Genomic DNA, 14,116 nt, shown 5'->3' with positions numbered 1-14,116 from the left:
CTCTACTCACACCAAAATGCACGAAATCCATAACAACCGTTTGGGCGTCTGTCCTATCATTTTAAAAAGCAATTTCTACAGTCGTTCATTCTACGCTTAGCTTCCGGTTTAGCTCCAAAACTGAGTATATTATTTTTGTAAAAGATAACATAGCTTTAATTAGCTTCTTCTCTTATTTATGTAACTTTTTTTTTTTTTTAGCATAATGCTTTATTTTTTCATTAACATTAAAGTTCGAACATTTTACGACCAAAAACTTTTCGAAAACTATGTGCCGAATCAGCCTCCTCCTGCTTAACGAGCTGTAGTGGGGCGGAGAGGTGTATGGAAAGCTCGCTTTCTGGTGTCTTTGGAAAAGCAAGGCGCACATCGAATTAATTGGATTAATTGGAATTTGACTGGATTGATCAAATTTAAATTACGTATGATATTTTTTATTTTAGATAAAAAGTATAATAACGTCATATGAATATAAATCCGAGTCATTACTCTAATTATGGGTTTGGCCCGTTAATAAAGGAGAGCTTGACAGGTAATTAGTGAACTGATTGGGGATGAAGAAGCATCTTTGGGAACTGTAGAAGCAATTTATTTACATATGGTAAGCCGGTTAATTAAGCACTTCGCATCATAAAATTTTAACTTGATTAACTAGTCCCCATTGGATACATAACCTAATTAGGTTACATGATGGCTCCCCATAAGAGTGATGGTGGTGGGTGTGACTGGTGTGGCAAGGATGCCTGCCTCTATGGTAAGGCTAAATAAATTCTAACTTAGGCTCAAGCCAACAATCTTTGCATGCTTCGTGTGTATATTAAGGGACTGGATAGGCTTGTCCATTTAGTTTACGGCCAGAGCCTCTAATGGGATGCCAAGAATTCTAAAGAAGAGATTAGACTGAGGCTTTATTATTCTACTATAATTATCGTGGAAGGGCAACATGCTCTGTACCTTCTAACAACGCCCTTAGTACTGTAGGTACCCAAAGGAAAATAAAATCAACTACGCAAGTCTAATTTAAGATGCAAATCTAGTCTTGATCCGACATTATCTCCAGTATACGTACTGCAACCAGACCATCAGTAACTTATTTTCGTTTCGGGGGTCTTAACTGTGTGCTTAGCGAATACTCGATTCCAACACGGAGATCATGGGTTCGAATCCAGCAGTTAGGCCTTAGATTTTTCTCTTTTTTTTTTAGGAGCTTCTTGCTTACAGCTTACAGGTGGTGGACATTGTTGCCTGTAACGAATGAACACTCCGGAGTGAATTTAAAAAAGCTCCGGGCGCCAATAACCTTAGTTGTTGACTAATTTTTGTTATGATGGCTGATGGGACTGAAGTTTCAGTTGGTACAATTTTCGGTCGTTTGGAGTTACGGAACAAGAAAATAAGACTGTATCGCCCCTCATTCTTCATCCCCACTCGCTCAAGGTCCCCTATTTCCGCTTCTCCTCTCCCCTCAATGTTCCCTATTCCTCTCCCCTTTTCTCTGAATCCCCTATATCCTCTTCCCTTTCTTTTAGTTTCAATAGGATGAAAAAATAACTGCCAGTATCATGATACTTACATCATTAAAGGGTTGGTGGTGTCTTCTGTCTTGTCTTTTCATGGACGGAGTACATTACATTGTAAGTTAGCCCTGAAGATGACCTAGTCCCTAGGTCGAAAGCTCGACATAATAAAAATATATCAATGACTGAAACTGGCAGTTATTTTTTTTCATCCTATTATAATACAGACTGTGTATTTAAAATGTTGAATTCAGTCATGCATAAAAAATATCCAAGCAAAACCTTTAACAGCAACTCCTAGATTATGGGGGCAGAGTAGAATAATTCTATGGCTGGCACAATACCTTCAAAGCTTTATTAAGCTGCAAACTTCTCTTCATATTTCGATCTCCCCCTCCAAACCACTTCCAACAATTCAACTCCAAATCAACTCTATTTGGGTTTATTGATCTGAGAGTTTTCATTGACTAAATATTTATAGCACTGTCAGTTTTCTATTGTTTATTCAATCGTGGTGATTATTTATTTTTGCTTTATTTATTTTACTTCTAGTACAGTGAAGGTCTCTTACTTCTAGTACAGTGAAGGTCTCTTACTTCTAGTACAGTGAAGGTCTCTTACTTCTAGTAAGTGAAGGTCTCTTACTTCTAGTACAGTGAAGGTCTCTTACTTCTAGCACAGTGAAGGTCTCTTACTTCTAGTACAGTGAAGGTCTCTTACTTCTAGTACAGTGAAGGTCTCTTACTTCTAGTACAGTGTGCGAATGGGAAAGAATATCAGAACAGTTGCAGAAACTTTAAACCAAAATAATTTAATAGAAATCGTGAATTTAGCAAGCAATATTTTAGTAACAACGAATACCGATTGATTTTCTGTGTAAGTTTCTGCTTCAGGCATCAACATATTTGAATATGTATTTTCACAATATTGTAAACACATCTTGCGCGGGCACGAGTTCCATCGCTGTTAACAATGCGTGGTCACGTGACCGCTATAAACCACTTTAATTTGCTCATTTTTAATTACTTTATTGTAAATAGTGAAGAATGCGAGGCTATTAATATTTTCATCGACTATTCCACAAATGTTAACTTTACACAGAATAATGTCCCATTCAAGACAAATAAACCAATGAGGTGACAGAGGCAGAAATGTGATGCGAACTATTAGACAAGGCTCCCTTTTACGACAATTATAACTAAAATAAATTATTATTATTTTTAATTAAACGTAACCTGCGTCCAAGTTGTTTTGGAATCGTGGCACGTACGAATGATTGAAGAAGGTATGCTGATGGCTGTGCGCTTGGCTGCTAAATAAAGGTGCCTGCAATGGTACTGTCCGTCAGTGTTTCAAGGAGCTGAAGAATTGTCTTCTCCGATAGTTAGACCATTCTAAAGACTGTTGAGGCCTTAACCTGCGACAAATCGATAAGATTGTTACCGATGGCGCGGTGACAAGGTACTGGAGACTCTCTCTCGTGACGAACAACGCTACATAAGGCTCAAAAACATGAATGAGGTCTACAGACTGGCAATGTAGGAGTACTGTACAAGAACTGAACTGTTCCGTATATGCTGGTGGCATTGCGTGTAATATTCACAATAATGCGCTTATTTTAATACATATATATTTCAAATTGATTGAGTAAAATGATTGCTTATGTTTTTTAGAAAGGGCTTAACGCTCAACTAACAATTTAGATGGGCGCAAGCCATACTTTCATGATAGCTTTTTAGCAATAAAGAAAGAGTAGTTGCTCGCTTGTCTCTCCCGCGCACTAGTCCTAACTTATAACCTCTACTTCAAAACTTACCCCTATATTTCATATAATATATCCAGTTTTATAGTTTATAAGATGTGAGCAAAACATACTTTAATTTCCTCAAAGCAGGTACCACACAGGTTTCCCCTTTTTGAATGTTCTGAACGTTTCAAGCCCATATTTGGACCAAGTAACATCTCTAGTTATGGCCTTCCAACTAGCAACCGTCCAGGCGAATCTCCACTTAGGGCTTCCTTGCTGATAGTTTCTCAACTATATCCTTCCAGTTTGAATTCGCTGCTATTTTTGTTTCAATATTTATTTTTTATATTCTGTTGTTCAACAAAATTTGTCTTCACCAATTCTGTTTTTGAACAGCCTGATGATGGGCTGGGACTCTTTTTGGTGATCGCATTGAATAGATTTGAACAAAGAAAAGGTTATTGATTGTAACAAGGGCAACATCATTGCTACAACATGGCCACGCCTCTGTTATCCTTTTCATACATTTATAAGAAATGACTAAGAAGTGAATTCTTTGTGAAATAAATACTTCTCTTTAGGCGATTATTTGTGCTCTCCTACTACAATGTAGCGGGGCAGACCATTAACACGAGTTTAGCTGTTACTGTGGACATGGCTTATTGCCTGCTATAGTTAGTCCTCACTCAGATGATGAAATTGGCCAAGTGGAGGCAGACCGTCGCTGTATGTGTGTGACGAAATGAGTAAGTGTGGATGTTTTGTAGTAAATGTGGCAGATTAAGGATATTTTAGAGCATTGTTCATTATTTTTAGTCGGCACGATATTATTTTCTATTCTTAACTTATTTCTTAAAAGGAGCTTACTTAGTACAACTAAGTACATACATACAACTATACTAAGTGCACACAAGCAGAATCTCTTAACTAAATATACTCGTATTTTCTGCCTACGATGAAATACCACGATCTTGCCCCGTTTCCGTTTTGAAAATACACCCAAAATACTTCTTATCTTTTTGGTCCCTTGTATGTACAGGCGAGCTTAAAAATAAATAAATAAAAACAAATTTTTGTTTAGGTACTACCTGAGTGGTGAGTACTATCAGGTTTTGGCCAAACTCTCGAGGTTTCAGAACTACCGGAAGTGTGCCACCGAAAATATTTTTCAGTTTTTGAGATTTTCTTCAAAAATTGACCTCAACATTCCTCTTTAATCTCATATTTGGAATATTTTCTCAGGAAAAGTAACTTTGTGAGGAGAGGGTTGGGTAATTAGAGGCTCCTTTATAAAGCCATTGTACGATTTACAAAATGTAAGAAATAGATATATTCTGTGTTTGCAAGCTAGAAGATAGTATAGGTTAGACCTTCTTAGTGTATAAGATAGGTTAGAACTTCGGGAAGTTCAGACTGAGAGAATCGTATAAGAGAACACACCGGATAAATAAATACAATAAGGAAATATGTGTGAAGGTGTACACGGTGATGAACAGAAAGACAGAATACTACCCATCCGTAGCACTCTCTACAGGATGTCGATGTTGATGATAATCAACAACTGGCTGTAAAAAAGTCTCGAGGCCACACTGATGATTGAATCGACATGATGGATTATCAAGAATGACAGTAGAAACGAGTGTCTGAAAGAAAATTAGAGCAAGTAGAAAGAAAGCAAAGTATGGGAACTTGTGATATTTCGTCTTGGCGATTTATGAATGGGATGCTGAGGTCGATGAGAAGTGCAAGATTTGGCACGTAAGGCGTCAACTATCTGTCTGACTAGTTTTGATTGATTTGTCCGTATAGTCCGTATGTTTGTTCGCAGCTAGGCTGAACCACACAGCTCTCTGGTTGGTCCACATAGGATTCATTTACATATAATTTCAAGGAAATGTTTAGGTTAGACCCCTGGATATTGTGGTCTAGATTCCTAGATTCCTGACAGGATCCTTATGGCCAGTCTTGGGTTGGGAAGATTCTTTCATCAGATTCCATCAGTAGAATTTGTGACATAGATGATAATATTTGTCTTATTTAGATTATACGTATGCATGTAGATAAACTTTAATTTGATCAGTTATTTCAGTAAATTATTTTTTTTAGAACACTCCGAGGGTGGATTAGGTTTACTTCTCCGTAAATTGTATATAGATGTAAGGTGCAGTTTATACTCGGGATAATCTTTAGTAATAATTAAGGAAGTTTTGAAAATCTATCCTTCAAAAAGTGTACAGTATTAAGAATTGTGGTAGAAAAAGTTGTTTGAGTATTTACACCAGATTCCTTGAGGAAGTTATGGTTGCCCAGAGCTTCTTTGGGTATCAGGATATCATGTTCTCCACAGACAATTCGTAAAATCTATAATGTGTAACAATAATAAAGCACTATTGACGTGTAGTAGTAAAATTAAGTGAAATTAATATTCTGTTTCAGAATAACTCTTCATACGCAAACTGCACCAACGATTACTGCATGTCCGATGAAGACTATCTGAACATGATGACCGAGCATATATTCCCTACGGTATACGAATGGATATTAATCGGCATGCACGCTGTAGTGTTTGCGGTCGGATTGACTGGCAACTTTCTAGTCTGTCTTGTTGTTCATCGCAATCCGGCCATGAGAACCGTCACCAACTATTTCATCGTGAATCTGGCTGTAGCGGATTTCTTAGTCATTTTGATATGTCTACCGCCAACATTGATATGGGATACCACAGAAACATGGTTTCTTGGACATGTCCTCTGCAAATTAGTGCTCTACTTACAGGTCAGTTATTATTATAATTATTATTTTAAAATGTATTAAAACTGTTATAATTGGACGTATTTAAAAATTACAATGTTTAGTATGTTTACATCTTAGCCAATAATGTGTCGAAGTGTCAAAAAACTGAATAACATTGGCTTTCCATCCATTGCGTATTTTGAACAGTTGCCAAAAAGGTTTCCAGTGAGCTAAGATATTTTTGGGCAACATCTCAAACACTATTTATTTAGGGTTAGTGAACTAATGGAGATTTTTAGATCCGTATTTTAGGGACTTAGCTGGCCATAAAGGGCTTTATTTCGTTTTTTTACTAAATCGTTTGCTATTGGGAAAGTTTGGGCCAGTACATTGGCTGCGTACCAGATAGATGCAGTGGTTCTGGGTAGATTGGTTGCATCTTGATGTGGGTAATTTGTGGGTAATGTGTTGTAATACTTCAGTCGGTTCGGAAGGTAGGAACGATAAACGCACCTTGTGTAGCACTGATGCAAAAACGGAATATGCTCAGAGAAATTTGTATGATGAGTTTGAAGCGGATCTTTCTGAAGAAGAACTTTTTGAGCCAGATTACTCACATATACAAACGCGCACGCGGAGATTATTTTATAAAAATCACTTTTTCGCACTCGAAGGACCATAAACCGGATATTTCCAGTGATGACTTGATCGCAGTTCTTCCTTCAGCTATGGTAAGCGAAAGTAAAGAGAACAAAGTTTATATTTATCATCATCATCATCTACAACAGGAAAAAGCGAGTAAAAGTTCCCTGGCAAAGTTAATATGATTTTTTTTTTTTTTTTTTTTTTTTTATCCATTATTTCCCTAACTATAATCTTGTTGGCTACCATGGTAGCAATAATTTCCTCTTCCTCACATTCGGAAATACAGCTGGAGCAAGAGTCAAAATAACCTTTCAACAACATTTTCAGACAGGAAGGAAGTTGTCTCTATTTTGTCCGCTAGGGCGCTCTTACTACATGTGCAGTATGTTTCGGTGAGTCCCTGTGGTCTGGGGTGCCTCAATTCCTGCGACTTGTTGCCCTGCCTACTGAGGCCAATATTGCTTCTTTTTTTTTGTCTTCTTTCCCTCTTCATCTTTACTATTTGCACTTTCGCGCTAACATAGAAAAATCTGATGTGAGAAATCATTCTCTCTCAACCAATAAATACAATTTAAAATTTTATTTTTTTCTCTGTAATTCAATTGTCTGTAATAACTGAATGGTGGCAGCGGATCCAAATAGGGCAATAAATATATTTAGTGGCTGTAGTAACTAATTAAGTAATTCTATGTGGTTGGCGGCTCTGGCCCTTCATAGGTTGTGTTGGTCATAGAGGAAGTTTGGAAAACTCCGTGGTAAAGTACTTTTCTAGTCGCCTACATCCACAAAATCTCATTGGGTAGTTGGGTGTAAAGCCCGTCTGTAAAAGTTGCATTACTTATTTTAATACAATATAGGGGAAACGTTTTCGCGAGAATCGCTAAAGATCACGAAATACTGTTCAGTGAACAGGCATTTTCAATCATCTGGCTTCAAATTTGGGAGTTTACCTGTTTCATTTCTATAAATACAGGTATTAATGTACAGGTTTTAGTATCACACTTGAGAAAGTTCTGTAAGTGGTCGAAGATTTTAAAAAAAAATACAAAGAAATAAAAATTGAGGTTACTAGTAAATTAGTTACTTCTGGGTTCTGTGGGTTCATTTGAAGAAGAGTTTAAACGCTAAATAACAATTTCAGGAGAGTTTGATTATTTAGGTTTCTCCAGGACCTAAATTTCTCTCCTGTATTTTGTGGAATAACTGTTTTCATAAATTTTTTCCTCAGTTGAATTATAAAATCTACTCGAGTAAATACAAAAACAGTTATTTTAAAGTTAATATTCATCATTAATTTTTTACCTTTTTGTTTTTGTCCAACATTTCTTTTCCTCCAAAGTAAAAGGAAATTGTTTTATTTCTATAAAGATGGTTTCATTTTAATTAAAATATCTTTCTGGAAACTCGAATATCAATGGAATTGCAGTTTTAGTGAGAACATAACTAGTAAGGGAAGGGATTAGCTATGAGGTTAGCATACTGGACTCCCACGCGGAGGTCCCGGGTTCGAATCCAGCAGCTGACCCTTAGATTTTCTCTTCCTAGGAGCTTCTTACAGCTCACTGTCCGGTGATGGACAGTGTTGTCTGTAAAGAGAGAACACTGTCCGGAGGCCGGCAGTGCACTGGAAAAAGCTCCGGGCGCTAATGACCTCAGCTGTCGATGCGCAAAAAAAAAAAAAAAAAAAAAAAAAAAAAAAAAAAAAAAAAAAAAAAAAAAAAAAACAACTAGTATGACTAACTGAAACGTGTTACTACAAATGCAGAATATAAGGAATTAATAGTAAGCAGTTTTAGTGAGAACATAACTAGTATGACTAACTGAAACGTGTTACTACAAATGCAGAATATAAGGAATTAATAGTAAGCAGTTTTAGTGAGAACATAACTAGTATGACTAACTGAAACGTGTTACTACAAATGCAGAATATAAGGAATTAATAGTAAGCAGTTTTAGTGAGAACATAACTAGTATGACTAACTGAAACGTGTTACTACAAATGCAGAATATAAGGAATTAATAGTAAGCAGTTTTAGTGAGAACATAACTAGTATGACTAACTGAAACGTGTTACTACAAATGCAGAATATAAGGAATTAATAGTAAGCAGTTTTAGTGAGAACATAACTAGTATGACTAACTGAAACGTGTTACTACAAATGCAGAATATAAGGAAAATGGGATGCAGATAGAATTAACTTATAAAGAGGAGACTGCTAGACTGTTTAAATCAAGAGATTCGAAACGATTCTCTTTTCTTGATTAGCTTCATGAATTTCTCGTCTGGATCCTGTACTTGTGCCACAAAACCATTTGTTTTTCCTCGACGGAAATGAATCGCTGAATGACTTTATTTCCTTTATAATATGTCTAGCACAGTGGCAAATCAGCGCCTGTTGCCGCTGAAAACTTGATAGTAAAAGAATAGTAAGTTAAACTACTTCACGGTTGGCTGCAATAAAACTACTGAATAGTTGCAAACTTGTGCACATATACTTCCGAACCACAAGCGATTAGCCCACCCCAGCTGAGGCTCACCACGTCTACCCCCTCCACCACACTACTTCTTCACAAACCTCATTCCAAAGCTTGTTCATAATTAAATTTCCCAACAAAAGAGACCTCTGAGAGAGTGAGGAGACTGTCCCGAAGTAACCAATTGGGAGGTTTAGCTTCAAAAACCCGTCGACATTTTCTAATTAACCTGCCAAACTTGGTAAGAGAGTGGCTGGTGGCTACGGAGTTGGCTAGTAATCGATTGCCAGTGAATCGAATTTAATGAACAATTGAATCAATTAAATGGCTTTAAAGAAAAGTAGCCGTAAATGTTGAAATCTTGGATCACCTCATTGGTGCGATTGTTGTACATTGAATGGGGTGGGTCCACCGACAAGTTTCCAATTGCCCAGTTCTTCTGTCGGCCATTCAATACACTGGCCGATCAGGAAATCCAACAACTAAATTCGCTAACTGTATAAATGGATCTCATTGGGACAAACTAATGGAGAATGTTTCCACTGGATAAGACTTTCCAATCTCTAATTAGATTTGCCACAGACTGTGCTATTTTAAATCTGCATACTCCTTCAGCATAATAATGTGGTGCTTTAGCAGCTCTTTAAATAAGAAGAGAAATAGAGAAACTGAACATTACAATAACTAATCAATCAATTGTAATCATTTAGATCTACCGGATGTAGCACTTTACTCAGAGAAAACTTCCCACGATTCTTTCAAACTTTCGGGTGTACATTACAGACATATAGATAATAACTATAATTTGAATAATTAGTCGAGCAAATTTCTTTAGAAGCATTCGAAAGACAGATTCTCTCTAAAATGTTATTTCGGTATGGCGGATAGCTTTAAGTATCTAAATAATGTAGTAATGATTAAATATTCTCAAAATTTTGAGCCTGAGACAAATGTATTATTGTTAGAACAGCCAGCGTTTTTAGTAAAGTAAAACGTGTGTTCGTGAGTCTGTTCATACAGTTTGGTTTTTGTTAAATAATTCATCTGTTTCTCTGCACATATTCTCTTGAAATATTCCAAATTCTGATTTTAGTACAATACTGGCTGAAATCGATTATTCAATCACTTAAAAAGGTTTAAACAAATATCTGTGAAAAAAGATCTGTCAACTAGAATTGCCACGAGATTAAATCGATTTTTTCAGGTTTTTTTTTTGGTGAGGAGGTTTTCCTGAAAACAGTTTCCATTAATATCTTTTACTCTAAAGTTTAATTGCAATTTGCGTCCTCATTACCTGTATAATATTAATAAGAATTAAATGTGTATATTGAATTCCAAATTTATGGGAAATAGGTTGAGCGGAAATGCCATACTAACTCGAATAAATTTTGTGTTTATTTTTTAACGACTTATTGTAGATATGAGATAAATTGCGATGAGAGCAAGTTAAATTGGAGACTTCATAGCAAATTTTGTTTTGTTCCATACTTTTCTTAAACAAGAAACTTAATTCTTAATAGATTGCAAACTTTTCTTGAGTGAGGTTCTGTTCATGACAGTTCTAGCCGGGGAATATACAGTAGCTGTCTATTGTCATGCCATATTCTATCGTATAACCTGAGCCAAGAGGTTTCTTACAGTCCTGACTTGATTTCATGTAATTCATGTATTTTAATTCAAAATTCACTAAATTGGAGAGCAATATTAATGAATATTATTTACTTACTCTCTCTCCTAAGATTAGGTATTGCATGCATGCAGTTTTTAGGTTTTTAAGGTTTACCCCCCCAAAAAAACATCCATTTTCTACATCTTTTTAGATAGGGAAAAATCCTTAGTATCCCTACGTGACTTTTTTCTTACCGCTTAACGCAGGGATTAAGTACTTTGAGAATGTAGAGAGCAAAATATTCTGATATTATCAAATCATGTTTAGTTATGCATAATAATGTTTTTCTTATATTTTGAGATAGTAATTTCCAAGATTTGAAGAACGTGCTCGTACAATACGTATTGGGAGAATAAAATTTGGAATAAATTATTTAAGAGTATCTCTCTCTAGAGTTTTAGAAGAGTTTAAAAAACTCTTTTTATAACCTCTAAAAATGCAAATAGCTTGAGCTGGGAGGTTGTACTGGGCCAGCGGATTATGTTCTGGCCAATTACTATGGCCTGCTTTAAAATAACCCAAAAAACAAATGAAAAATAAACCAGTAAGAGAAAATAAACCAGAAAGAGAAAAAAACCAGAAAGAGAAAATAAAAAGTGCTGATCACACTCACAACTTTCTCTTTACTAACAGTCTTGATATATTTGGCTCTTCACCATCCTGATTGTCAAAAAAAAGAACTTTGCACCGAAATTTTACTTTAAAGGGAAGAGATCCACCACCCTTAGAATACCTTTGAAGGGATTTCTTTTGGAAGGAAATATTATTCAAAGAAAAAGATATTGATTCGCATGGCTCATTATGACAGGAGTTTAGAAAGTAGTTGGAGGTATTTCTCGCTTTTTTGTTTTTTCACTCAGAGCTTCTCAAAATGGAGATTCCTGATCAAAACCAGAAATTAAAAATTGCACATAATCGTAATCCTTTCCTTTTACGTAAGAAAAAGTAAGAATTGGTTTGAACCTATTTGCATTATTCTAATTACAATAATATTATAAAAAGGGAAGGGATTAGCTATGAGGTTAGCATACTGGACTCCCACGCGGAGGTCCCGGGTTCGAATCCAGCAGCTGACCCTTAGATTTTCTCTTCCTAGGATCTTCTTACAGCTCACTGTCCGGTGATGGACAGTGTTGTCTGTAACGAGAGAACACTGTCCGGAGGCCGGCAGTGCACTGGAAAAAGCTCCGGGCGCTAATAACCTCAGCTGATGATGCGCCTTAAATCATTAAAAAAAAATAATAATAATAATCTAAATTTTCTTAACTTTTAATCAAATTTAGACAGGTGTATCCTTCGATTTAAGATTTTCAAATCAATAGAGAAATTTTGATTGAAAATATTTCAATTTCAAGTTGTGGTCCACCTGGTTACCTATACACTTAATAGTGTGTCTCCAATCAGTTAGCTCTATTTCAACTTCAAATGGCAGACTGGCTAAATGTACTAAACTAGTTAGCGTTTTAAGGCTTCCTTTAATGAGGGCTATCTATAATTGTTCGTGAAAGAAGCGCTGAAATAGGAGCGAACAGTATTTGGTTGTTGCAGATTGTGTAAGGGCAGCCCTTTAGAGGGAAGAAAACGATTTTTTTTGAACAGAGAAAGAGGCTGCCAATGTGATGCAGTCTTCAATCAGTGGTGTATGAATGGTGTTTCTGTGAGATTGCGGAAAAGTGACACTTGCTACTAGCTTAAATTGTCACTCAACAGTGATGGCAAAGTAAAGGAATTGTGCACATCATTTGAACCTGAAAAATAATTTGGTCTGATCTGCAATGAAGAGAAAGATAGATCATTAATTTCCTTACTGCTGTCTTAAATTTTCCCGCCATTTAGAACATACAGTGTTACCAATATTTTCAATTTGACCCATATAATAATTTAGACAACATACTCGTAGATACATTTTTAAATAAAAGTTGTATAATCAGAAATTCTGTTATAATGATAGAATTCGATTGCCGTTGAGGGACAATATCATGACAGGGTGATTATGAAATATAAGTTTAATGGAGGATCCTGGGTCCAATCAGAGCGACGACGCGAAGTTTCTTCTCTTGCTGAGTAGGATGTAATTAAAAGTTTTGCCTAGGTTATGGCTTGGTTAGCCAGTCATCTACTCCCCGGGTAGGCATAGCGTTCGCTCGCTCGTGAGTGTATGAAATGTGATTGGGGAATTAAGGGAACGTATCCTACATCTTAGGGCCGCGGTGCAAAGTTTTCACCTACATTAGGTTTTAGGAAGTGGCCGAAACCTGAATGGAAACCCAAAGGGATTGGGCATGAAGGGAATTTATCATATCATTTAAGGAAGTAGACCCCTTAGGTATTATGTTATAGTTTAACTTCGTAATTCGGTGACGATTTCATGAGAGTAATTAATTTTGGTTTATTTTCTGATAACTCTCCTGGAGTTGATTAATTTATGGTGAGCTGAATTTGTTTACAAAAATATAATATTAGGAAACCATAGAGGTTACCTACCTTAGCAAGTTATAGATACAGCTGGAAGTACTATAAGCATCAATATCAATAAATACTTTGCCAAAAGTTAGAAAAAAAAATATAGCCGACGTAGTAATTTGGAAATTCAGCACGTAGCTCTTAATGCCCAAGTTCCAGTGCGAACCTTTCTAACTTTATCTTCTAAATTATCGAAACGATCGTTGGAACAAAAGTATAACCTCGTTTACACTCCCTCGTCCAGCGCATGAAAGGATATTACAGTAGGACAAGTTAGAAATCTTTTGGCTGATAAATAAAGAAATATCAATAACAGACATAATTCAATATTCAGAAAAATTCTGTAGGATCTATGTGCTTGTTTGTGACACGTCATTTCCTGTGAATTCTTTTGAATGTCTTGTTTTTATTGTAAGTGTAGAAATCTTTTTTATTGCTATATTTTTCTTTTTGTTATACCAATTGCCCCTGCCCCAAAAAAAGATTGGAAACGTCATTGGTTCGATCTTGCAGAAATATGAAAGCAGATGTCTAGACCATTTTTTTTAATTTTTCCAATATTTACAAAACTGTAGAGCCTTCCGAGAGAACGACCAAAGAGATTCTTTCTTACTTTTCAGATCAAGCGATTCTCTTTGCTAGCCGAATTCGGGTAACATTTTTTTTTATTCTCTTATATTTGTCACGGTTGAAATGAAGCCAGGATGACTTAACCCTATTTTAGCCAGTAAGTAAAGTAAATTTCGCTTGCAGACAAAAGTATAAGCGGGCCCTGTGTTTCCTCGAATTGGTGACAAAGTATTTATGATAAAAGAGATTAAGCGTCTAGGCTTAGTAATTAGATTAGAACGTGCATGGGAAGGGCTC

The 14,116-nt window shown here is 36.0% G+C and overlaps 1 protein-coding gene across 1 annotated transcript in view; it reads left to right on the top strand.

Moving 5' to 3' along the window:
- Positions 1 to 14,116, top strand: part of LOC141455332 (orexin receptor type 2-like) — a 118,566-nt gene that overhangs the window by 39,351 nt on the left and 65,099 nt on the right. The window contains exon 2 of the mRNA XM_074130284.1: positions 5,701 to 6,039. Within this exon, the coding sequence (XP_073986385.1) occupies positions 5,701 to 6,039 (339 nt within the window). The remainder of the gene's footprint in view (positions 1 to 5,700; positions 6,040 to 14,116) is intronic.

The sequence above is a fragment of the Rhodnius prolixus genome, unplaced genomic scaffold (genome assembly GCF_049639745.1).
Source record: "Rhodnius prolixus isolate KJV_2025 unplaced genomic scaffold, Rpr scaffold_4, whole genome shotgun sequence".
Taxonomy (NCBI): Eukaryota; Metazoa; Arthropoda; class Insecta; order Hemiptera; family Reduviidae; genus Rhodnius; species Rhodnius prolixus.
The sequence above is the reverse complement of the archived record's forward strand: the minus strand, read 5'-3'. Positions and strand labels throughout refer to the sequence as shown.